The sequence below is a fragment of the Cherax quadricarinatus genome, chromosome 41 (genome assembly GCF_038502225.1).
Source record: "Cherax quadricarinatus isolate ZL_2023a chromosome 41, ASM3850222v1, whole genome shotgun sequence".
In the NCBI taxonomy this organism is placed as follows: Eukaryota; Metazoa; Arthropoda; class Malacostraca; order Decapoda; family Parastacidae; genus Cherax; species Cherax quadricarinatus.
In genome coordinates this window covers 23,375,789-23,400,397 of record NC_091332.1, presented here as the reverse complement: position 1 = coordinate 23,400,397, position 24,609 = coordinate 23,375,789, and the positions used below count along the sequence as shown (strand labels likewise).

The window sequence follows — 24,609 nt, the reverse complement described above, 5'->3', positions numbered from 1 at the left end:
CAGACACTGCAATACATGGCATCTTGGTACAGAAAACACCTTGGACAACCTTTTCAAGTGAGAAATGTTGGATCTAAGAGGGACATGACCTCTCAGTGGCTACATTCTCACTACTACTACTACTCTGCACCTCTCCTTCCGACAGTATTTAAGTCTCCGCACTGTCGCTTGATCTTCAGATAGTTCCTGACTATGGAACTGAATTTCTCCAGGTTGAGGGACTGACAACCTCAAATTCTACGACTTTAAGGGTGATGGACTGATTACATCGTCTTCACATCTCTACTGTTCCTGCCTACTTTCTGTATTCGACCGAAGAAGCCTACTGTGTAGGCGAAACGTTTCGGAATAAAGTTGTCTAACTGTTGCATATGTGTCTAACCTAACAACAGCTTCTGTGGAAAATGCGTCCATGCACCTTGTGCAGATATTCAGGAATCATCTACAAGAGATATTAAACCACGGAAGTGTTTCTGGGTATGCCCAAATGAAATTGAACTGTAGAATAAAATCACGGGATGGAGGAGAGATCTGGGGCAGAGCGGGTTCACTGAACAACACACAAAACTTCTCGATGAAACAAATGTGCTTAGTATATCTATCCCGTTAATTTGGGATACACAGTGAAGAGGTACCATGTAATCAGTCAGCTTCAAACTGCGAAACCACTTCTTGGTGTTATGCAGATAACATGGCACTCACCAGGCACTATACACCTATGGGTCTCGCTCAGCGTCAAGCACAACGGAGGCAAATGGTAATACCGACACGATGGACAAATAAAGACACAATTGGAGTATAATGTAGTCCTTTATTGACTACGTTTCACCCACACAGTGGGCTTTATGATATCACAGAGATCTCTTGTGACTTGATAAACCCCGCTGTGTGTGGGCAAAACGTAACCAATAAAAGCTCACATTAAACTACGCTTGTCTATTTTTTTAGTCAGACACAACACTTGAAGTGCTGGTGCATTTTGGAATATTGCTCTCTGTACTATAACAAGAGAGGGACTTTCCTTATTGGCTTGAAACTTTCACAGCTGTTGTGTCTCAGTGGTAGGCTTGAATTGGTCGTCATTTGTGTAGATGCCAATTTGTCATTTTTACTGAAGAAGTGTAGTCATTAGTTTCCATGCTATAACTCGTGAATACCTTTTCCGATTGACTTGAAATCTTCAATGCAGATATTTAACTGTATTTGAAATGTAATCCGTACTTTGTACGATGTCCCATGGCCTGGTAGGTAACGCCCTCGCCTCACACAATGTGTCGTTTAATCCGCGGTCGGGTGGATACATTGGGCGTGTTTCCTTACACTTATTGTCCCTGTTCACCTGGCAAGGAAGTAGGTACCTGAGTGTTATTAGACCGGTGTGGGTGGCATCCTGGGGGACAAGACTGAAGGATCACAATGGAAATAAGACAGACAGTCCTCGATGACGCACTGACTTTCTTGGGTTATCCTGGTTGGCTAACGCTCCAGGGTTAAAAATCCGAACAAAATCTTATCTAGCAAGAAGAGCAGTGGAGGCTGGGCTTATGGGAAAATGGGATATCTTTCTCGGATCTTGCAGTGACCTGACCTCATCAAGTTACAGCTGATATTGACACTGAGGTAATTTACTGACCTTCCTGTACAATTATGAAAGTAATGCATAAATATGAAAACTATGTTTTACAAAAAAGTAGACCAACTCACCCAAATGAACATGTTAGCCACACAATTAGTAGCAAGAGAGTGGTCTTCAAGTAAGGTGGTAGAAACAGCTGCAGGAAGAGGCCCCAAAACTGGAAAGATCACAGCAAGTATTACAGAAGAATATCACTGAATAAACTATAACATTCATCTGTCATATGTCATCCACCCACCAAACACCAGAGGAAGATATATTCATTAGAATGACTGAGTTGTAACAATATAAATTTTCAGTCAATGACTGAAGTAGCATATTCTCAGATACATTTCAAATGGGAGTACAGTGCAGGAAAATAATTGTGAAGGAATTGCAAATGATTATGCAGAGATACTTGTGCAATATTACGGACATATCTATGGGATATTATAGGCATACCTGTGAAATATGACAAGCATACCTGTGAGATCCTCGAGAAAGCTCTCTGAAGTGTCTCGGAGTCAATCATGATTCTGATTCCGTAAGTTTTAAAACATTATGAAATGATGAAGCTATTTGAAATACTTACGGAGTTTTCTCTTTCTAGCTATAGACCTCCAGTCCCATGAATCTTGCCAGCAATTACGAGATTTTACAAGAAAAGGTAAACAAGTTCGAGACAAGAAAAAGGCACAATGTGGAGAGTAAGCCTTTTATTTATGGACTACTTTTGGGTCTCAGTAAAGCCTTATCAAGTCTTCTGCTTCAGTGAGTTCATGGGCTATATACATATATATATATATTTTTGGTAAGTGGTATGCTTGGTGGGCAATACAGTTCAACAGGACATAATTATCTGTTATTTTTCCTTCGTCGAAGCTTTACAAGTAATTTATGCAACGCAGTTCGAGGTGGCTATTATCCGGTCTCATTGATGAACAGACCTCCCTTATCTAAACAAGAACTTTCTTGATACCGATGCCTTAATGCCGACAATAGTGAAGAAAAAATATGATCCAGAACAAACTTATATTGGGACAACTCTTTGTAGAGCTTTACCAAGCCATGACTTGATCAAGTTCTACACAGAGCGAAATGTTCCAATAAAAGTTTGCTTGCATGAATTCCAAGTTACACACATAGGCTCCGCCAGTACAACTAGCTTTTTTTTTTCAATCTAATATAGAGGCATGAGGACCAAGATTCTTGTACGGGAGTCAGAAAAGAGGTATGCAACAGTTGAAGACATCATCACATGTGGGTAGGATCCACTAGTGCTGGGGTTCCTAACCTTTTCCAGGTCATTTCCGGTGTTTGCCAAATAATCTCTTATGATCCCCCTCCCACCTCAACCTCACTCTTAGCCACGGTGTTTTCATTTATTTACGCAGTATTAAATTAAAGCAATAATGATTTCATTAGTAACAGCACTCAAAGCAGAAACATTAACTAAAAAGAAGTGTATGAATAAGGAAATGAAAATTAATTCAGAGATAAATGAAAGCACTTGACAGTTCCGTTTCAAACACAAACCCTGCCACTGCAACACTGTTTTGAACTGTGTGTCAGCAGCATATCTGCAGTGGACATGTCTGTGTGAGACACAGTCCAATGAGATTCCCGCACCTGTTTTTTTCTACTAGAATCTGTTTTTTGTGAGGCTACTGCTGACAGTACATTGTAGACAACACTCAACCTGGAGCTTGTTCTGAGTCTTTGACTTCAATGACAGATGAGAAGAAAAGATAAACTCGAACAGATATGTTGAAGAAAACTGGATTGGCACACTAAGAGTGTTATTACCATGACCAGGATAATTGAGCACATTATTCCCCAGAACCCTTTAAGACACAGGAATCCGAATTAATCTTTTGCCGAGTTGTGATCGAGTTTAAAAAAACAACTCCTAGAACACTGTGGGGACAGCATCTGCACGGCATTTGAATACATCCCTTGTCAGAGCCATTTTAATTAGATTGGTATGCATTTTAGGAAATAACTACTGCAACTCAGTAGTGAGGGAGTTAAGGTGCTCTTGAGCACCTGGCTGACGACATCTCTGATTACTTCAGAAAGTTGGTGGAATTGGGTCGTATTTCCATCTTGGATCCGTCTCCTAAAACTGCAGTTTTGCAGTTGTAGTTTGCTTTATCATCAGCTTCTAGTTTTGTACAGAGGATTCACTAGCATTTCAGCCCTGGGGTAGGATACAGCGTGCTGATACGTGCAAAACTATCATGTGGTAAGAAGAAGATTTGCTTGAGAACAAAGTTTCATTTAGATCAATTTTAGCTCTGTGTACTTTTATGTCATGACTTAAAAATCAACTAGGCAGAACGAAAAGTTGTTTCAATAAAGGTTCGTTCTTCAACGTGTCTTTTTTTTCTCTACTGTGCAGTACACAATTTGGTTCTAACACAGGAGCAGACATGACAAGATCTAACTTGCTGTTTGCTTCTACAACAGTAAATAAAGGACAGAATCTCTCCCTCAAACAAAACTCAAACACTGAGAGCTGTGGTCAGATATAACCAAATGAAGAAGGTAGGAAGATGATTTACAAAACCCGTTATTGAAAGGTCAGAATAGAAGGACCTGTCTACCAAGACATGCATCGCTGGAAGAGGCACATGGTAAGACAGGCACTCGGAGCGAACTACCGCTCATCAGGTATCCACTGTATAGATGGGTATGATCATTCCAGGAAGAAGCCATCAACTCCTTGTGGGATCATAGGGCTTGATCGATCTGTGTGTGTATGGTGCCTCGTCTGTAGTGACTCCTTTGTCGAGAGGTTTCCATAGAAGTCTCCCAACACAACGGAGTCAGGGACGCATTTCCAGCATGTGTGTGCACACATGGTCACCCATCCAACTACTCGCTTACCCTACTCCATGATGTCGCCACGTGTCAGTACTACCTGGAGCTCTGAGTGGAAGGTAGGGGGGAAGTATCGGAGACCTGACTAAGAATCATAAAACTCGAAATGAAGGTCAGTAAGGTAGAACTGGATGTTGCAAAGCAACATAAACCCACAGCTGATCAACAGCTCCTGGGTCCTCATGCCATATCTTACAGATTGTTTGGTTATGCAATAATTCAGTATCATATCTTACATATACTTCACTGCCGTACATTTTTTAAATATTATTACATAACGAGTAAGAAAATAAAAGAAAGTTAGGAAGCTTAGAGTTATCTATCATGAAAGAAAAAACCTCTAAGGTTATGCAATAATTCAATACTATACTATATAGGTTTATTGTTTTCATATAAATATTTTTATCACTTCTATAAAAGAAGTAAGAAAGAAAAGAGAAAGACAGACAGAAAAAAGAGGCATGCACAAAGACAGAGAAGGGTAGGAGGTGAGGAGCCTAAAAGATAATGTCACCATATTCTACAGAAACACTTGCAACATGGACCACACGTTCTTACCTGCAACTATGACATCAGTATTATACCGTGTTTAGCAATATTTCTCACACATGTAGTCACTGTGGTTATAATATTCTCTCACATAGATCACTTATTAAAAAATATATACATTTTAATGATTTCTTGGATACCATATAAAACACTATGCTGCACACACATATATATTATACCTTACACACATCTTCACTTGAATATTTTTCACACGGGGTTGTATATAATAAAAAGTGTGATGTTTACCTGGAGTTTACCTGGAGAGGGTTTCAGGGTTCAACGCCCCCGCGACCCAGTCTGACACCAGGCCTCATGGTGGATCAGGGTCTAGAGAATCACTAGAGGAGCTGTACCACTCTCCTTATGTGGTTTCGAACCCTGCTCACACTCCAACAGCTCGTCAAATCTCAAAAACCATTCGTATCCACTCACTAATAACACGCTCACACATGCCTGCTGTATGTTCAAGCCCTTTGCATACAAATCCTCTTTTACTCCCTCCCTCCATCTTTTCCTATTTTGCTCCTTCCTCTCTAAATGACCAAACCACCTCAACAACCCCTCCTCAGCCCCCTGAATAATACATTAAGTAATTCCGCACCTCCTCCTAATCTCCAGTTGCCCTTATACACAACATCTCCACTGTCTCCAACCTTTACCTTGCTGCAGCATTTACAACCTATGCTTCACACCCTTATAAGAGTGTTGGTACCACTATACTCTCATACATTCCATTCTTAGCCTCCATGGATAACATTCTTTGTCTCCACAGATACCCCAAAGCACCACCCACCCTTTTTCCTTCATCAGCTCTATGGTCAATCTCATCCTTCGTAAACCCATCCACTGAGAAGTCTACTCCCAAATATCTGAACACATTCACCTCTTCCATACTCCCTCCCTCCAATGTGATATCCATTTTTTCTTTATCTAAATCATTTGATACCCTCATCACTTTAATCTTATCTATGTTCACTTTCAACTTTCTTCCTTTACACACACTCCCAAACTCGTCCACTAACCTTTGCAAAATTTCTTTAGAATCTCCCAAAAGCACAGTATCATCAGCAAAAAGTAACTGTGTTAACTCCCATTTTGTATTTGATTCCCCATAATTTAATCCCACCCCTCTCCCCAAGACCCTAGCATTTACTTCTTTTACAACCCCATCTATAAATATATTAAACAACCATGGTGACATTACACATCCCTGACTAAGACCTACTTTTACTGGGAAGTAGTCTCCCTCTCTTCTGCACACCCTAACCTGAGCCTCATTATCCTCATAAAAACTCTTTACAGCATTTAGTAGCTACTACCTATTCCATACACTTGCAACATCTGCCATATTTCTCCCCTATCCACTCTATCATATGCCTTTTCTAAATCCATAAATGCAATAAAAACTTCCCTACCTTTATCTAAACACTGTTCACATATATGCTTCAATGTAAACACTTGATCTACACATCCTCTACTCATTCTAAAGCCTCCTTGTTCATTTGCAATCCTATTCTCTGTCTTACCTTTAATTCTTTCAATAATAACCCTACTATACACTTTACCTGGTAAAGTAAACTTATTCCCCCTATAACTTTTACACTCTCTTTTGTCCCCCTTCCCTTTAAATAAAGGAACTATACACACTCTCTGACAATCCTAGATACTTTTAACTCTTTCATACATTTATTGAACAAAATGTATATCCCTACCTGCTTTTAACATTTCTGTCATGATCAAATCAGTTCTAGCTGCTGTACCCCCTCTCTCATTCTACCCAATGCCTCACACACCTCCTCCACACTCACATCTCGCTCTTCTCTCTTAATTAAAAGATGCTATACCTCCCTGACAGATGCATGAAATTACTGCCTCTCTCTCTTTTCAACATTTAACAGTTTCTCAAAATATTCTCGTTATCTTCCCAATACCTCCAACTTTCCATCTACTAACTCCCCTATTCTATTTTTAACTGTCCCAACGCTTTCTTATATTATTTATCTCCATACTTTTTTTCTTATTCCCAGCAAAATTTGTTGCCAGTACCTCACCCACTCTATCATTTGCTCTCCTTTTGCACTCTTCACATCTCTTTTACTCTCCATAATATTATTACAATCATGGGGGAGCATTAAACCCAAAGGATTATATAGCTCTACTATCCACATAATCAACCTTTCTTATATCACTTCTTTGTGAAAACCTTTCATAAGCGATCTTTTTCTCGTTTGTCGCACTCTTTACGTACGCATCATTTCACCAATCACTCCTCTTCCCTCCTGCATCCACCCTTCTACACCCACAAACTTCTGCCCCACATTTTAACAGTGTCTTTTTAAAACTATCCCACCCCCCTTCAACCCCCCACACTACCTATACCATTACTACCCAACCATTCTCCCAGCAGTTGCTCATATCTCACCCTAACTTCCTCTTCCCTTAGTTTATAAACTTTCACCTCTCTCTTACTCTATTGCCCCATCTACCTCTTACTCTAACTGTAGCTACAACTAATTAATGATCTGATATGTTTGTCGCCCTCTCTCTCTCTCTCTCTCTCTCTCTCTCTCTCTCTCTCTCTCTCTCTCTCTTTATATATATATATATATATATATATATATATATATATATATATATATATATATGTATGTATATATATATATATATATATATATATATATATATATATATATATATATATATATATATATATATATATATATATAAAATTGTACCCACGAAACGAGTGGTATTGATCAATAACAACACTGCACTAGCCAAGGAGTCGAATCCATGCTGTTTTGGCCCGCCTCATGGAAAGCAAAAACGCATGACGCTTTAGACCTAGTGTGGTCTATTGGTCTAAAGTGTCATGCGTTTTCGCTTACTATGAGGCGGGCCAAAACAGCATGGGTTCGACTCCTTGGCTAGTGCAGTGTTGTTATTGATATATATATATATATATATATATATATATATATATATATATATATATATATATATATATATATATATATATACTGTGGCCAGCCGAGGATTCGAACCTGCATTGTTTTATCCCGCCTCATGGTGAGCGAAAATTCACAACGGGACCATACAATCGTAAAGAATCACGCACCCTGCAGAGCTAGGGTGCAGTGCTGTTATTCATTAAATACCACTTGTTCGTAGTTACAGTACTATATATACTGCTCGTGGAGGCTAGTACACCAAACGGGCAGTTTACCTGGAGTTTACCTGGAGAGAGTTCCGGGGGTCAACGCCCCCTCGGCCCGGTCTGTGACCAGGCCTCCTGGTGGATCAGGGCCTGATCAACCAGGCTGTTACTGCTGGATGCACGCAATCCAACGTGCAAGCCACAGCCCGGCTGGTCAGGTACCGACTTTAGGTGCTTGTCCAGTGCCAGCTTGAAGACAGCCAGGGGTCTATTGGTAATCCCCCTTATGTATGCTGGGAGGCAGTTGAACAGTCTCGGGCCCCTGACACTTATTGTGTTGCCTCTTAACGTGCTAGTGACACCCCTGCTTTTCATTGGGGGGATGTTGTATCGTCTGCCGAGTCTTTTGCTTTCGTTGTGAGTGATTTTCGTGTGCAAGTACGGTACTAGTCCCTCTAGTATTTTCCAGGTGTATATAATCATGTATCTCTCCCGCCTGCGTTCCAGGGAATACAGGTTCAGGAACTTCAAGCTCTCCCAGTAATTGAGGTGTTTTATCTCAGTTATGTGCGCCGTGAAGGTTCTCTGTACATTTTTTAGGTCAGCAATTTCACCTGCCTTGAAAGGTGCTGTTAGTGTGCAGCAATATTCCAGCCAAGATAGAACAAGCGACCTGAAGAGTGTCATCATGGGCTTGGCATCCCTAGTTTTGAAGGTTCTCATTATCCATCCTGTCATTTTTCTAGCAAATGCGATTGATACAATGTTATGGTCCTTGAAGGTGAGATCCTCCGACATGATCACTCCCAGGTCTTTGACGTGGGAGTGATCATTTTGTGGCCGGAATTTGTTTTGTACTCTGATGAAGATTTAATTTCCTTATGTTTACCATATCGGAGTAATTGAAATTTCTCATCGTTGAACTTCATATTGTTTTCTGCAGCCCATTGAAAGATTTGGTTGATGTCTGCCTGGAGCCTTGCAGTGTCTGCAATGGAAGACACTGTCATGCAGATTCGGGTGTCATCTGCAAAGGAAGACACGGTGCTGTGGCTGACATCCTTGTCTATGTCAGATATGAGGATGAGAAACAAAGATGGGAGAGAGTACTGTGCCTTGTGGAACAGAGCTTTTCACCGTAGCCGCCTCAGACTTTACTCTGTTGACTGCTACTCTTTGTGTTTTGTTTGTGAGGAAATTATAGATCCATCTACCAACTTTTCCTGTAATTCCTTTAGCGCGCATTTTGTGCGCTATTACGCCATGGTCACACTTGTCGAAGGCTTTTGCAAAGTCTGTATATATTACATCTGCATTCTTTTTCTCTTCTAGTGCATCAGGGACTTTGTCGTAGTGATCCAGTAGTTGGGACAGACAGGAGCGACCTGCTCTAAACCCATGTTGCCCTGGGTTGTGTAACTGATGGGTATCTAGATGGGTGGCGATCTTGCTTCTTAAGACCCTTTCAAAGATTTTTATGATATTGGATGTTAGTGATATCAGTCTGTTGTTTTTAGTAACTGTGGGACGACCCCCGTGTCCATGCTCCCTCTCAATAGGATGGTAAAAGCTCGTGATAGGGGCTTCTTGCAGTTCTTGATGAACACGGAGTTCCATGAGTCTGGCCCTGGGGCAGAGTGCATGGGCATGTCCTTCATCGCCTGTTCGAAGTCGTTTGGCGTCAGGATAACATCAGATAGGCTTGTGTTTACCAACTTCTGTGGCTCTCTCATAAAAAAAAATAATTTTGATCTTCGACTCTCAGTCTGGTTAGCGGCTTGCTAAAAACTGAGTCATATTGGGACTTGAGTAGCTCACTCATTTCCTTGCTGCCATCTGTGTAGGACCCATCTTGTTTAAGTAGGGGCCCAATACTGGATGTTGTTCTCGAATTTGATTTGGCATAAGAAAAGAAATACTTTGGGTTTCTTTCAATTTCATTAATGGCTTTTAGTTTTTCCCGAGGTTCCTGACTCCTATAAGATTCCTTTAGCTTAAGTTCAATGTTTGCTATTTCTCTGACCAGTGACTCCCTACGCATTTCAGATATATTGGCTTCTTTTAGCCCCCCTGTTATTGTTTTCCGTCGCCTGTAAAGGGAGCGCCTGTCTCTTTCTATTTTACATCTACTCCTCTTTTTTCTTAAAGGAATAAGCCTTGAGCATACATTGAGTGCCACCGAGTTAATCTGTTCTAGGCATAAGTTGGGGGTCTGTGTTGCTTAGTCTATCTTCCCAGCTTACATCGTTTAGGACTTGGTTTACCTGGTCCCACTTTATGTTCTTGTTATTGAAGATGAATTTGGTGAATGCTCCCTCGTGACTAATCTCATTATGTCGGTCTGGGGCTCCGCGCATACATGTCTGAACCTCGATTATGTGGTGATCTGAGTATATTGTTTTTGATATGGTGACATTTAGTATCAGATCATCATTGTTAGTGAAGATGAAGTATTCTCCAGTCTAGTAGGCTCTATTATTTGCTGGTTTAAGTTGAATTTTGTGCAGAGATTTAAAAGCTCATGTGTGTGTGAGTCCTCGTCAGAGCTGCCTCCTGGTGTTATCACTGCGACAACATTATTGGCTATATTCCTCCATTTTAGGTACCTCAAGTTGAAATCCCCCAGGAGCAAGATGTTGGGGGCAGGAGCTGGAAGATTTTCCAAACAGTGGTTAATTTTTAACAGCTGTTCCTGGAATTGCTGGGACGTTGCATCCGGAGGCTTGTAGACTACCACAATGACTAGGTTTAGGTTCTCGACCTTTACTGCTAAAACTTCCACTACATCATTTGAGGCATTAAGCAGTTCTGTGCAAAGAAGAATGTCATCGGACTGGTGGTATTGGTGGTACTGGGGGGTGGGGGCTTTTTTTCCGGCATTAGTATCTGTATCTGTTGGTTTGGAGTTGAGGCCATCGACTGTTGTTCCACTCCAGAAATGACTGGATTTGGCGTACGATTTCCGCCATTTCCTGCCAGTTTTTTTTTTGTTCCTGGCGCTAGAAAACCTCTCCCTCTTGAGTGGCTGTGGCTACCCAGGTTTTCCCATGGCCTGGATGTTTCGTATCCTTTTGTCCCCTTTAGATGGTGTGCCTGGCAATTTAAGTTATAGCACATCTTTCATGTACTGAAGAGGGACACATTTCAGGGTGAAAAACCTTACAGGAAGGGAGAATGAAATTAACTCTGAAGCACCCACACTATCATATGTCCTCGGATTACGGTACAACACCTAGCTCTGCTGAGTGTGTGATTCTTGTAGAATTGTATGGTCCCGTTGGTTAGAGCATCGTGAATTTTCGCTCACTATGAGGCGGGCTAAAATGACACAGGTTTGAATCCTCGGCTATATGCAGTTCTGTTATTGATTAAATATCACTTGTTTGTGTTTACAATACTATACATACTGCTTTTGGAGGCTAGTACACCAAAACGGGGAGGAGGATGAAATTAGCTCTGAAGCACCCACACCATAGTATGTCCTCGGATCACAGCACAACACTTAGCTCTGCTGGGTGCATGATTCTTGTAGGATTGTATGGTCCTATGCATTAGAGCATCGTGAATTTTCGCTCACCATGAGGTGAGCTAAAACAACACGGGTTCGAATCCTCAGCTAGTTGCAGTGTTGTTATTGATTAAATACCACTTGTTCATGGTTACAGTACTATAAATCTATGAGGTAGTAAATGCAAATAACTTCATACAAAAACTCACAAAAGAACCTATAAATGCCTCATTAACAAATAGTAATGATAAATTAGACACATGTGCAACACCTGAAAATTGATGGACAGATTACACGACTCCAGCCTGAGGGACTGATTACCACAACGTCCTTGTGATCTTCACTATTCTTCTTTGTATTGGACTTTGTATTCTTTGTACTGGACTGTTACGTTTTTTGGTTGTGTAACTTAAATAAAAAGTCCTGGCTTCTAAAGGGTAAATGACCTGGCAAGTCCAGGAGCATTTAAATTATTTAACATTTAAAAAGAAACCACTCTAGGGTCAACTTGCACCTTCACATTAAATATGGAACGTTAATTAGTCAATATTATTATTATATGGAAGGACACAAAAATATATAATATATTAATAGTAACGTATATACGTACAACCTACAATCTACTCCACTACAACCAACATCACCACACTCAGTTCACCTTTAACCAGTACAGTGGACCATTGGTTTTCGTCGATCTTAGTTATAGCTGATTTCGGTTTTGGGGTACTTTTTTCGTCGAGTTTTGCCTTTAGTTTTCGTCAGTTACCTTCGTTTTCGTCGATCGTACAGAACTTGTCCAGTCCCCAGGCAAAGCCGCCTCCCACACGCAATTCTCAGCCAGTGTAGCATTGTTTCTCGGCCAGTGAATATATCCTTCCCGGTCATATGAAACATTTCATAATAATCCATTGTTTTTGCCACTTGTTTATCCTGTGTGACTGCTAAATAAGCGACCATGGCCCCAAAGAAAGCTCCTAGACCCAGTTCTTTGACCCTAAGAGAGTTCTGGAAGAATCACTTCAATATCTTCCACTACATAGGCTTTATAGATAAGGCTTGGCAGGGAGTGACTTCCAGGACAATGAACTCTGCTTGGAGAAAATTGTGGCCAGATTGTGTCCAAAAGGAAATTGCTTCAGAGGAGGAAGGGAGATGGAAGAAGGTACCTTCCTCAAAGATTAAGAAGATTTGTGCAATGTGGACTAAAGTGCATTCATTTGTGGAACGACATCACCCTGAGAAAGCTGTTGCAATCCATGCTGGTGACTTTTACAATGACAATGCCATGTCCCATTTTAGGCAGATCTTAAAGAGACACCAGAAACAGACCTAACTGGACAGATATTTCGTGCGACAGGGGTCCAGTGACTCTCAAGCTGGTCCTAGTGACAGTGAAAAACAAAGGAGGGAAGTGACCCCAGATAAGGACTTGGTACCTAGAGTCCTTACGGAGGGGGATTCCCCTTCCAAACAATAACCTATCTTCCCTCTCCCTTCATCCCTGTCTTCCTTCCAGCAACAATAGCCTTCAATAAAGGTAAGTGCCATGTTTAATATTCATTCTTTTTGTGCATGTAAATGTATATTTAAGGTAAAAAAATTTTGTTGATACTTCTTGGTGTCTGGAATGGATTAATTCCATTTACATTATTTCTTATCGGGAAAATGGTTTCAGTTTTGGCCGATTTTGGCTTTGGCTGATGGCTCTAGAATGGATTAAACACGAAAACCAAGGGTCCACTGTACTGACATTAGTTCACTGGCACTCTGCTACTAGTGGTCTGTCTACCACCAGGCAAAAACACTATAGAGTACTCTCCCAAAACTTAAACAGGCCTCTGCACACTAGGGTCTTACATGTAAACATGAGAGCACTTCAACACAAATAAAATTACCTATAGTATACACTAAAAAAAAAACTCACCCATTCACCTACTCACACTACATCTTGCTCCCTCTGCTGTGCTTCACCTACTGCACAAAACACCTCACTATCCTCTCTCCTAGCCACTCTGCCTGACCAGCAATAATACGCATCGGGCTTCAGAACAATCCCGGAAAATGACATATATGGAGCATTTTTTTATACAGTATTTTTACTGCAGCACTGCATAATATGGACTGATGAGGCCACTTTGTGGCGAAACTTTTCCACAATAAAGATACAGAAGTGTTGCATGTGTTAATTTATCGACTTGTCGGTACTGTGAACCATTTATCTATAATAAATAGCCTGGTGGTTAAAGCTCTCGCTTCACACACGGAGGGCTCGGGTTCAATTCCCGGCAGGTGGAAACATTTCGACGTGCTTCCTTACACCTGTTGTCCTGTTCACTTAGCAGCAAATAGGTACCTGGGTGTTAGTCGACTGGTGTGGATCGCATCCTTGGGGACAAGATTGAGGACCCCAATGGAAATAAGACAGTCCTCGATGACGCACTGACTTTCTTGGGTTATCCTGGGTGACTAAGCCCCCGGGGTTAAAAATCCGAACGAAATCTTATCTTATCTTATCTTAATAAAATGAAGAGACACTCACTTGCTCCAACCCATAGGAGATATCAGACACGAAGTTCTTGCCAACTCCCTGGGGAGGGTTGTGTCTGAGAGGTCGGTGGGGCCCTGATGGCAACTCCAGCTCTGTTAATTGGTACTCTGCGCCAGGATTATTAGCATTGTTCCATTTGAAGATTTTCTGCACAAACAAGAAGGAAAAATATCATAATGCATGGCGCTTTTGAGATAAATTCACTGTCAAATTTCCTTTTGTTTTTAATCCAATCTATGAAAGAAATATGCATTATTCTATGAAATGGATTGAGTCATGCAGAATTTCCCGCAACTCACCATGATCAACACACAACTTTATTGTCTATCCATATTTGTTTTTCGTGCATTTTAAAATGGTTTCACTTGTTTCCTTATATTTTTGTCCTCATTTTTCATTGAATTATCTAAAATAATAAATATTTAAAAATGAATACAAGTTTATCGTGGTCTAGTTCACATATGAAAAAAGTCACAAAAACTAGCAAAAGATAAAAAAAAAATTTAGTGTTTTTATAGGAATGCTGGGTAGATATATATACTATTAGCAATTGTAACCCATCAAAAACCAATAGAATTTTGTTTCTAAAAAGAAGAGTTATATCAGTCTCAATCTTCGTTACATTACGTATTTTCACATTAAATTTCTGTAATACCTCCTGGTAACTGAATTAATTTATCAGAAAGAATAATTACACAAATAATTCTCAAACTTATATATAATGTGATGATGTGTGTTTAACACTTCTTGAAGTTGGACCAAGATAAAATCCAAGAAAATTACTTGTATATTGATGGTTACACCAGTGATGAGCAATGAGTCTAAATACACGCAGTAAGTTAATGAATTAAGTGTGTAGCGAGTCACATACCTTGTATACTATCATTGCCTCTACTTCCCGTCCTTTCTCCAGCAAGAAGCGAGGAGACTCAGGCATGAAATATAGACCAATTACAGCCCCGAATGAAGGCAGCGAACACACAACAAGGAACACACGCCACGAGCTGAAGTGATGTTCTTCATCCAACACAACCGTAATACCTGTCAACACATAATTACATCTGTTACCCTTCCACTTATTTCACATTAAAAAAATAAACAGACGGATCATCCTCTATCATTATATCCAAAAGAAAGCGCTAAACCCACACGGGTTATACAGCCCCTGGGAAATGGTAGCCAATCAGATATGACCCAAGAAAATGGAGGGTAGCTACAACTCTTTATGTCAAGATTCACCTATTAAGAACTGGCAACTCATAAAAGTCCAAAGTAAGCATATGACAAGGATGAGGGATTTGACGTAATTTTTTGCAGTATACTTTATGAAGCAAAAGTTTACCTCTTTCAAATTCAATTACGAACTGAACCTAAATGAACCTAGCAGTCATTCTAACACATGGTCTCATTACGTAAGATTTACTTACTGAATTATCCTGGGTTACTAGCCCAATGGATAATCCTAAGTTATTAGCCTTCTGGGTTATCCTGGATTACTAATCCTTTGGGTTATCATGGGCTATTAACCCACTGGGTTATCCTGAATTACTAACACTAGGTGAACCTGGGATGAAATCTGAATAGCTGAGGAAGGGAAGACTAAAGTCAACACTGGACTGGCAGGTGGGAAGGAAGAGGTGCACCAGGTTACAACTTTTCAGAGACTGGGAAGGTAGTCGAGGGGCAAAATACGTCCAGTCAAGTTGACCCTTGTAACAAAAATGGCACGAGACAGCATTATGAAAATGCAAAGGCTGTTAAAGCAATCGGAGCTGCAAAGACTGGCTTAATAAACCTAATAAAATAATTGTTTTTGCTGTCAAGAACCCCTATGGAAATACGTCACTTTGACTTTTTTGGGGTTATCCTAGATAATTTTGTAAAGTTGTATCTAATTAAACTCACTTTTCTGTTATACTTTATATCTTATTCATATTATTTTTTCACTTGTTATAAAATGCGGTTCAGGACACATAATGTACAAGGAACACTGAGATAAAGGAGTGTAAGAGTAGTGTAATGAATTAGTTACAAAAAGGAATACGATAAGTCACGTTAGCAGAATATACATACACTACACAATACAATGAAAACTTTTGTTCAATATACATGATTGATGCTATGTAAAACACCGAATATTCTTATTTACTTGAATTTATTTCATATTTCTTACAAAAATTAGTAACTAATTAACAAAAACGATCGTCATGCCGTAGGGTTCATGAGGACTCACGGGTGACCACTCCCAGTTCACTACAAAATTAAAAACAAGAGAACCAACCAGCGGCGTAATGATACACAATATATCTAATACAGAAATAAAACTGAGAACTACATGTAACAGATGAATTCTTGAATATATTTGGTTTAAGAATAATACTGTAGAAAATTTGTATTATTATTAACACACAAATCACATTGGAGGCTCTGGTGGATAAAGCTCTCGCTTCACATAGCGAGGGCTAAGTTCGATTCCCAGCTAGGGTAGAAAACATTAGACGTGTTTCTTTACACCTATTGTCTAGGTTCCTCATCAGTAAAATGGGTACCTGGGTGTTAGTCTACTGGTGTAGGTCGCATCCTGGGACACTGACCTAATTTGTCCGAAATGCTCAGCATAACAAGAGGCTTTTATATAGTAATATGTCATTGATGTCAGCTAGGACTGTATAACGTGTATTTGTAGTAAATAAAGATTTTTACTATTATTGTGTAGCTACTGTTATCTGTATGACAGGTAAAACTTCTCACCTGTTCTTGGTATAATGATCCAGGCCATCAGTGCTGTGAACACTCCACCAATCGCCCAGAACACCAACAACCATGACAAGTGGCGGCCTCGTTCTGGTTGTGTCACAAACTCGCAGTAGTAAGCAAACACAATTGGGATCCCACCACCAATTCTAGAAGAAGAATGACTCTTTAATTAATAACTTAAAGATTAGCAAATAGCAAGACTAAAATATATTTATACAGACTGGTTGCTTAATGGAGCTTAAACCCTATCTACTACACGATGCAAGAATATTTTAATTCCTAAAATAAAGATTAAAGTCAACTTTCAGCGTATGTACATTTATACACAACTTCTAGTGTATTTACCGTAACAGTATATATATATATATATTATATATATATATATATTATATATATATATATTATATATATTATATATATATATATTAAAGTACTGTAAACAAATCTAAAATATATATAGTTGGGTTAGGCTAAAATAAATTATTCTTGTTATAATAAGGTTAGGTAAGTTTTCAAAGATTCTTTTGGTGCAAAATTAAATTTTTTTTACATTAACATTAATGAAAAAAATATATCTTTAAATGTATAAAAGAAAATTTCAGAAAGGACTTAATTTTAAATGAGTTCTTGCTAATTGACCAGTTTTACATATTCGGCACGACATATATATATATATATATATATATATATATATATATATATATATATATATATATATATATATATATATATATATATATATATATATATATATATACACACACACACACACAAATGTACCTGGAGTTTACCTGGAGAGAGTTCCGGGGGTCAACGCCCCCGCGGCCCGGTCTGTGACCAGGCCTCCTGGTGGATCAGAGCCTGATCAACCAGGCTGTTGCTGCTGGCTGCACGCAAACCAACGTACGAGCCACAGCCCTGCTGATCAGGAACCGACTTTAGGTGCTTGTCCAGTGCCAGCTTGAAGACTGCCAGGGGTCTGTTGGTAATCCCCCTTATGTGTGCTGGGAGGCAGTTGAACAGTCTCGGGCCCCTGACACTTATTGTATGGTCTCTTAACGTGCTAGTGACACCCCTGCTTTTCATTGGGGGGATGGTGCATCGTCTGCCAAGTCTTTTGCTTTCGTAGTGAGTGATTTTTCGTGTGCAAGTTCGGTACTAGTCCCTCTAGGATTTTCCAGGTGTATATAATCATGTATCTCTCCCTCCTGCGTTCCAGGGAATACAGGTTTAGGAACCTCAAGCGCTCCCAGTAATTGAGGTATTTTATCTCCGTTATGCGCGCCGTGAAAGTTCTCTGTACATTTTCTAGGTCGGCAATTTCACCTGCCTTGAAAGGTGCTGTTAGCGTGCAGCAATATTCCAGCCAAGATAGAACAAGTGACCTGAAGAGTGTCATCATGGGCTTGGCCTCCCTAGTTTTGAAGGTTCTCATTATCCATCCTGTCATTTTTCTAGCAGATGCGATTGATACAATGTTATGGTCTTTGAAGGTGAGATCCTCCGATCATATTTTCATATTTTCCACAAAATATGTAAAAAAATAGTAAATAAATGACAACCTACTTAACAAATTGCAGCACAGTGTCATGTTACAACTAACCATGAAAAAACTGAATTCAGCTGAACTCTGGAAATCAATAGTTTTAAGTTAGTTCATGAGGAAGGAACTTGCGGGAAACCTTAAGAGGCGCATTAGTTTCCTTGTCTCGTAATATCAAGTATATTTTTCCACTATAATCTACCTTGTCCATAATTGCTATCGCATTTGCTTTGTCTGCTTTCGTAAGGTGAATTCTAGGATCTTTCATTAATTCATGGTATAACTTAACAAATCTTTGAGAAAAATTGTGCTGTAGAGGTCTGAGCAAAGCTTTCAAAGACTTTTTTTGTGGGAAGGACGACCCCCGTGTCCATGCTCCCTCTCCATAGGATGTTCAAAGCACATGATAGGGGGCTTCTTGCAGTTCTTGATGAACACGGAGTTCCACGAGTCTGGGCCTGGGACAGAGTGCATGGGCATGTCATTTGTCGCCTTTTCAAGGTCATTTGGCGTCAGGATAACATCAGATAGGTTCGAGTCTACCAAATTCTGTCTCTCTCATAAAAAATTCATTTACGTCATCAACTCTCAGTCTGGTTAGCTGCTCGCTAAAAACCGAGTCATATTGGGACTTGAGTAGCTCACTCATTTCCTTGTTGTCAACTGTGTAGGACCCATCTCGTCTAAGTAAGGGCCCAATACTGAATGTTGTTCTCGACTTCGATTTGGCATAAGAAAAGAAATATTTTAGGTTCCTTTAACTTTAGTTTGATGTTTGCTATTTCTCTGACCAGTGTCTCCTTACGTATTGCAGATATATTGGTCTCTTTTAGTCGCTCTGTTATTCTTTGCCTTTGCCTGTATAGGGAGCGCCTTTCTCTTTCTAGTTTACATCTCATTCTTTTCCTTAAAGGAATATGCCTTGAGCATACCTCGAGTGCCACAGAGTTAATCTGTTCTAGACATACGTTTGGATCCGTGTTGCTTAGGCTATCTTCACAGTTTATATCACTTAGGGCCTGGTTTACTTGGTCCCAACTTATGTTTTTGTTATTGAAGCTGAATTTGGTGAATGCTCCCTCGTGACTGATCACATTTTGTCAGTCTGGGGCCCCACACATACTTGTCTGTACCTTTATTATGTTGTGATCTGAATATAATGTTTTTGATATGGTAATATTTCGTATCAGATCATCATTGTTAGTAAAGATGAGGTCCAGTGTATTCTCCAATCTTGTAGGCTCTGTTATTTGCTGGTTTAGGGTGAATTTGGTGCTCGTATGTGTGCGAGTTTTCATCTGAGCTGCCTCCTGGTGTTATCTCTGCTACAACATTATTTGTTACATTTCTCCATTTTAGGTGCCTTAGGTTGAAATCCCTTAGGAGCAAGATGTTTACCTGGAGAGGGTTTCAGGGGTCAGCTCCCCCGTGGCCCAGTCTGAGACCAGGCCTCATGGTGGATCAGGGTCTGATCGATCAGGCTGTTACTGCTGGCCGCACGTAAACTGACGTACCAACCACAGCCTGGTTGGGTGCAGAAGCTGGAAGATTATCCAGACAGTGATCAATTTTCAAAAGCTGTTCCTGGAATTGTTGGGAAGTTGCATCCAGAGGCTTGTATACAACCACAATGACCAGGTTTCGGTTCTCGATCTTTACTACCAAAACTTTAGCTACATCATTTGAGGCATTTAGTAGTTCCGAGCATATTAGTGACTCTGTGGTGCACATACAGTGCCAGTCATGGCATTATGCCGGAGGAGCACCCCAGCATAATTCCATGATGAAAATCAAATGCCCACCATACAGGAGGGGTCTTTTTTCGTCAGTGCATTATGCCGGGTAGCAGCCGTTAGCACGATGTCACGGCCTGCTGCCACACTCCACAGTGACTCCTCAGTCCTCACGTAGTTGCCGTGGTCAAAGGAAGTGTTGCACTGTCGTCTTGCATCCGCCCCATCTTTCACCTAATTGTGGTTGCAGGGGTCGAAACTCAGCTCCTGGCCCCGCCTCTTCACTGAATGGTACTAGATCCTCTCTCTCCCTGCTCCATGAACTTTATCATACCTCGTCTTAAAGCTATGTATGGTCCCTGCCTCCACTACATCACTTGCTAGACTGTTCCACTTCCTGACTGCTCAATGACTGAAGAAATACTTCCTAACATCCCTTTGACTCATCTGAGTCTTCAACTTCCAAGTGTGACCATTTGTTTCTGTGTCCCCTCTCTGGAACATCCTGTTCCTGTCTACCTTGTCTATTCCATGCAGTATTTTGTATGTCGTTATCATGTCTCCCCTGACCCTCCTGTCGTCCAGTGTCGTCAGGCCGATTTCCCTTAACTTTTCTTCGTAGGACATTTCCCTTAGCTCTGGAACTAACCTTGTTGCAAACCTTTGCACTTTCTCTAATTTCTTGACGTGCTTGACCCGGTGTGGGTTCCAAACTGGTGCTGCATACTCCAGTATGGGCCTGACGTACACGGTGTACAGTGTCTTGAACGATTCCTTACTAAGGTATCAGAACGCTATTATCAGGTTTGCCAGGCGCCCATATGCTGCAGCAGTTACCTGGTTAATGTGTGCTTCCGGAGACGTGCTCGGTGTTATACTCACCCCGAGATCTTTCTCCTTGAGTGAAGTTTGTAGTCTTTGGCCACCTAGCCTATACTATGTCTGTGGTCTTCTTTGCCCTTCCTCGATCTTCATGACTTTGCATTTGGCGAGGTTAAATTCGAGAAGCCAGTTGCTGGACCAGGTGTCCAGCCTGTCCAGGTCTCTTTGAAGTCCTGCCTAATCCACATCTGATCTAATTCTCCTCATTAACTTTACATCATCTGCGAACAGGGACACTTCTAAGTCCATCCCTTCCTTTATGTCATTCACATATACCAAAAATAGCACTGGTTCTAGGAACGACCCCTGTGGGACCCCGCTTGTCACTGGTGCCCACCGTGATACCTCATAACGTACCATGACTCATTGTTGCCTCCCTGTCAGGTATTCTCTGATCCATTGCAGTGCCCTTCCTGTTACACGCGCCTGATCCTCTAGCTTCTGCACTAGTCTCTTGTGTGGAACTTTGTCGAAGGCCTTCTTGCAGTCCAAGAAAATGCAATCAACCCACCCCCCTCTCTCTCGTGTCTTACTTCTGTTACTTTATCATAAAACTCCAGGAGGTTTGCAACACAGGATTTGCCTTCCATGAATCCGTGCTGACTGTCGTTTATAATTTTGTTCTGTTCCAGGTGCTCCACCACTCTCGTTGTGTGTGTACTCACTCACTCACCTATTTGTGGTTGCAGGGGTCGAGTCTTAGCTCCTGGCCCCGCCTCTTCACCGGTTGCTACTGGGCCCTCTCTCTCCCCGCTCCATGAGCTTTATCAAACCTCGTCTTAAAACTGTGTATGGTTCCTGCCTCCACTACGTCATTTTCTAGGCTATTCCACTGCCTTACAACTCTATGACTGAAGAAATACTTCCTACTATCTCTCTGACTCATTTGTGTCTTCAACTTCCAATTGTGGCCTCTTGTTTCTGTGTCCCCTCCCTGGAACATCCTGTCTTTGTCCACCTTGTCTATTCCACGCAGTATTTTATATGTCGTTATCATGTCTCCCCTGACCCTCCTGTCCTCCAGTGTCGTCAGGCCGATTTCCCTTAATCTTTCTTCATAGGACATTCCCCTTAGCTCTGGAACTAACCTTGTCGCAAACCTTTGTACTTTCTCAAGTTTCTTGACGTGCTTTATCAAGTGCGGGTTCCAAACAGGTGCTGCATACTCCAGTATGGGCCTGACATACACGGTGTACAGTGTCTTGAATGATTCCTTACTAAGGTATCGGAATGCTGTTCTCAGGTTTGCCAGGCGCCCATATGCTGCAGCAGTTATCTGATTGATGTGTGCTTCCCCTTAGCTGAGGAACTAACCTTGTCGCAAACCTTTGCACTTTCTCTAATTTCTTGACGTGCTTGATTAAGTGTGGGTTCTAAACAGGTGCTGCATACTCCAGTACGGGCCTGACGTACACGGTGTACAGCGTCTTGAACGATTCCTTACTATGGTATCGGAACGCTGTTCTCAGGTTTGCCAGGCGCCCATATGCTGCAGCAGTCATCTGGTTGATATGTGCTTCCGGAGACGTGCTCGGTGTTATACTCACCCCAAGATCTTTCTCCTTGAACGAGGTTTGCAGTCTTTGGCCACTTAGCCTATATTCCGTCTGCGGTCCTCTGTGCCCTTCCCCGATCTTCATGACTTTGTATTTGGCGGGGTTAAATTCGAGAAGCCAGTTGCTGGACCAGGTGTCCAGTCTGTCCAAGTTTCTTTGAAGTCCTGCCTCATCCTCATCTGATTTAATTCTCCTCATTAACTTCACATCATCTGCAAACAGGGACACTTCTGAGTCTAACGCTTCCATCGTATTATTCACATATACCAAAAATAGCACTGGTCCTAGGACCGACCCTTGTGGGACCCCGGTCGTCACATGTGCCCACTGTGATACCTCATCACGTACCATGACTCGTTGTTGCCTCCCTGTCAGGTATTCTCTGATCCATTGCAGTGCCCTTCCTGTTATACGTGCCTGATCCTCTAGCTTCTGCACTAATCTCTTGTGAGGAATTGTGTCAAAGGCGTTCTTGCAGTCCAAGAAGATGCAATCAACCCATCCCTCTCTCTCATGTCTTATTTCTGTTACTTTATCATAAAACTCCAGAGGGTTTGTGACACAGGATTTGCCTTCCATAAATCCGTGCTGGTTAGCATTTATACTTGTTCCGTTCCAGGTGCTCCACCACTCTCCTCCTGATAATCTTCTCCATGACTTTGCATACTATACACGTCAGTGACACTGATCTATAGTTTAGTGCCTCTTTTCTGTCTCCCTTTTTAAAAATGGAACTACATTTGCCGTATTCCATACCTCGGGTAGTTGTCCAGTTTCAAGGGATGTGTTGAAAATTATGGTAAATGGCACATACAGCATATTCACTCCGTCTAAGGACCCCGGGGAGATGTCCGATCCCATTGCCTTTGAGGTATCAATGTCCCTTAGCAGCTTCTTCACCTCCTCCTCAGTTGTATGTATGTCATCCAACACTTGTTGGTATATTCCTTGCTGGTGTCCCCCTCTTTTCTGTCCTCCCAGAGGCCTTCCTGTCTCCATTGTAAATACTTCCTTAAATCTTATGTTGAGCTCCTCACATACCTCTTGATCGTTTCTTGTGAGTTCCCCATCTTCTTTCCTCAGCCTGATCACCTGGTCTTTGACTGTTGTCTTCCTCCTAATGTGGCTATACAGCATTTTCGGGTCAGACTTGACTTTCAATGCTGTGTCGTTTTTGTACTGTTGCTGGGCCTCTCTCATTACCTGTGCATACTCGTTTCTGGCTCTTCGACTAATCTCCTTATTTTCCTGGGTCCTTTGCCTCCTGTACCTTTTCCATTCTCTGGTGCACTTAGTTTTTGCCTCCCTACACCTTTGGGTAAACCAAGGACTCGCTTTGGTCTTCCCATTATTTCTGTTGCCCTTGGGAACAAACCTTTCCTCTGCCTCCTTGCATTTTGTTGTTACATATTCCATCATCTCGTTTATTGACTTTCGTACCAGTTCTCTGTCCCACTGAACCTTCTGCAGGAAGTTCCTCATACCTGTGTAGTCCCCCCTTTTATAGTTTGGCTTTTCCCATTCAATTCCTGTTACCCTCTCCATTTGTAATTCTACAATATATTCAAAACTCAGAACCACGTGATCGCTAGCTCCAAGTTGCCTCTCGTAAGTGATATCCTCAATGTCTGAACTGCTCAAGGTGAACCCAAGGTCCAGTCTTGCTGGTTCATCCTCCCCTCTCTCTCTGGTTGTGTCCCTGACATGTTGATGCATGAGGTTTTCCAGTACCACATCCATCATCTTGGCTCTCCATGTTTCGGGACCCCCATGTAGCTCCAGGTTTTCCCAGTCGATCTCCCTGTGGTTGAAATCGCCCATAACCAGTAACTTTGCTCTGCTCGAGTGAGCTCTTCCTGCCACCTCAGCCAGTGTGTC

The 24,609-nt window shown here is 41.3% G+C and overlaps 1 protein-coding gene across 3 annotated transcripts in view; it reads right to left on the bottom strand.

The window, feature by feature from the left end:
- LOC128695941 (synaptic vesicle glycoprotein 2C) overlaps positions 1-24,609 on the bottom strand; it is a 298,500-nt gene that overhangs the window by 49,983 nt on the left and 223,908 nt on the right. For all 3 annotated transcript variants that reach the window (XM_053786908.2, XM_070093075.1, XM_070093074.1), the window contains exons 5-8: positions 17,012-17,163; positions 15,132-15,301; positions 14,252-14,407; positions 1,705-1,793 (exon numbers count right to left, since the gene is read on the bottom strand). In XM_053786908.2, coding sequence (XP_053642883.1) covers positions 1,705-1,793; positions 14,252-14,407; positions 15,132-15,301; positions 17,012-17,163 — 567 coding nt within the window. The remainder of the gene's footprint in view (positions 1-1,704; positions 1,794-14,251; positions 14,408-15,131; positions 15,302-17,011; positions 17,164-24,609) is intronic.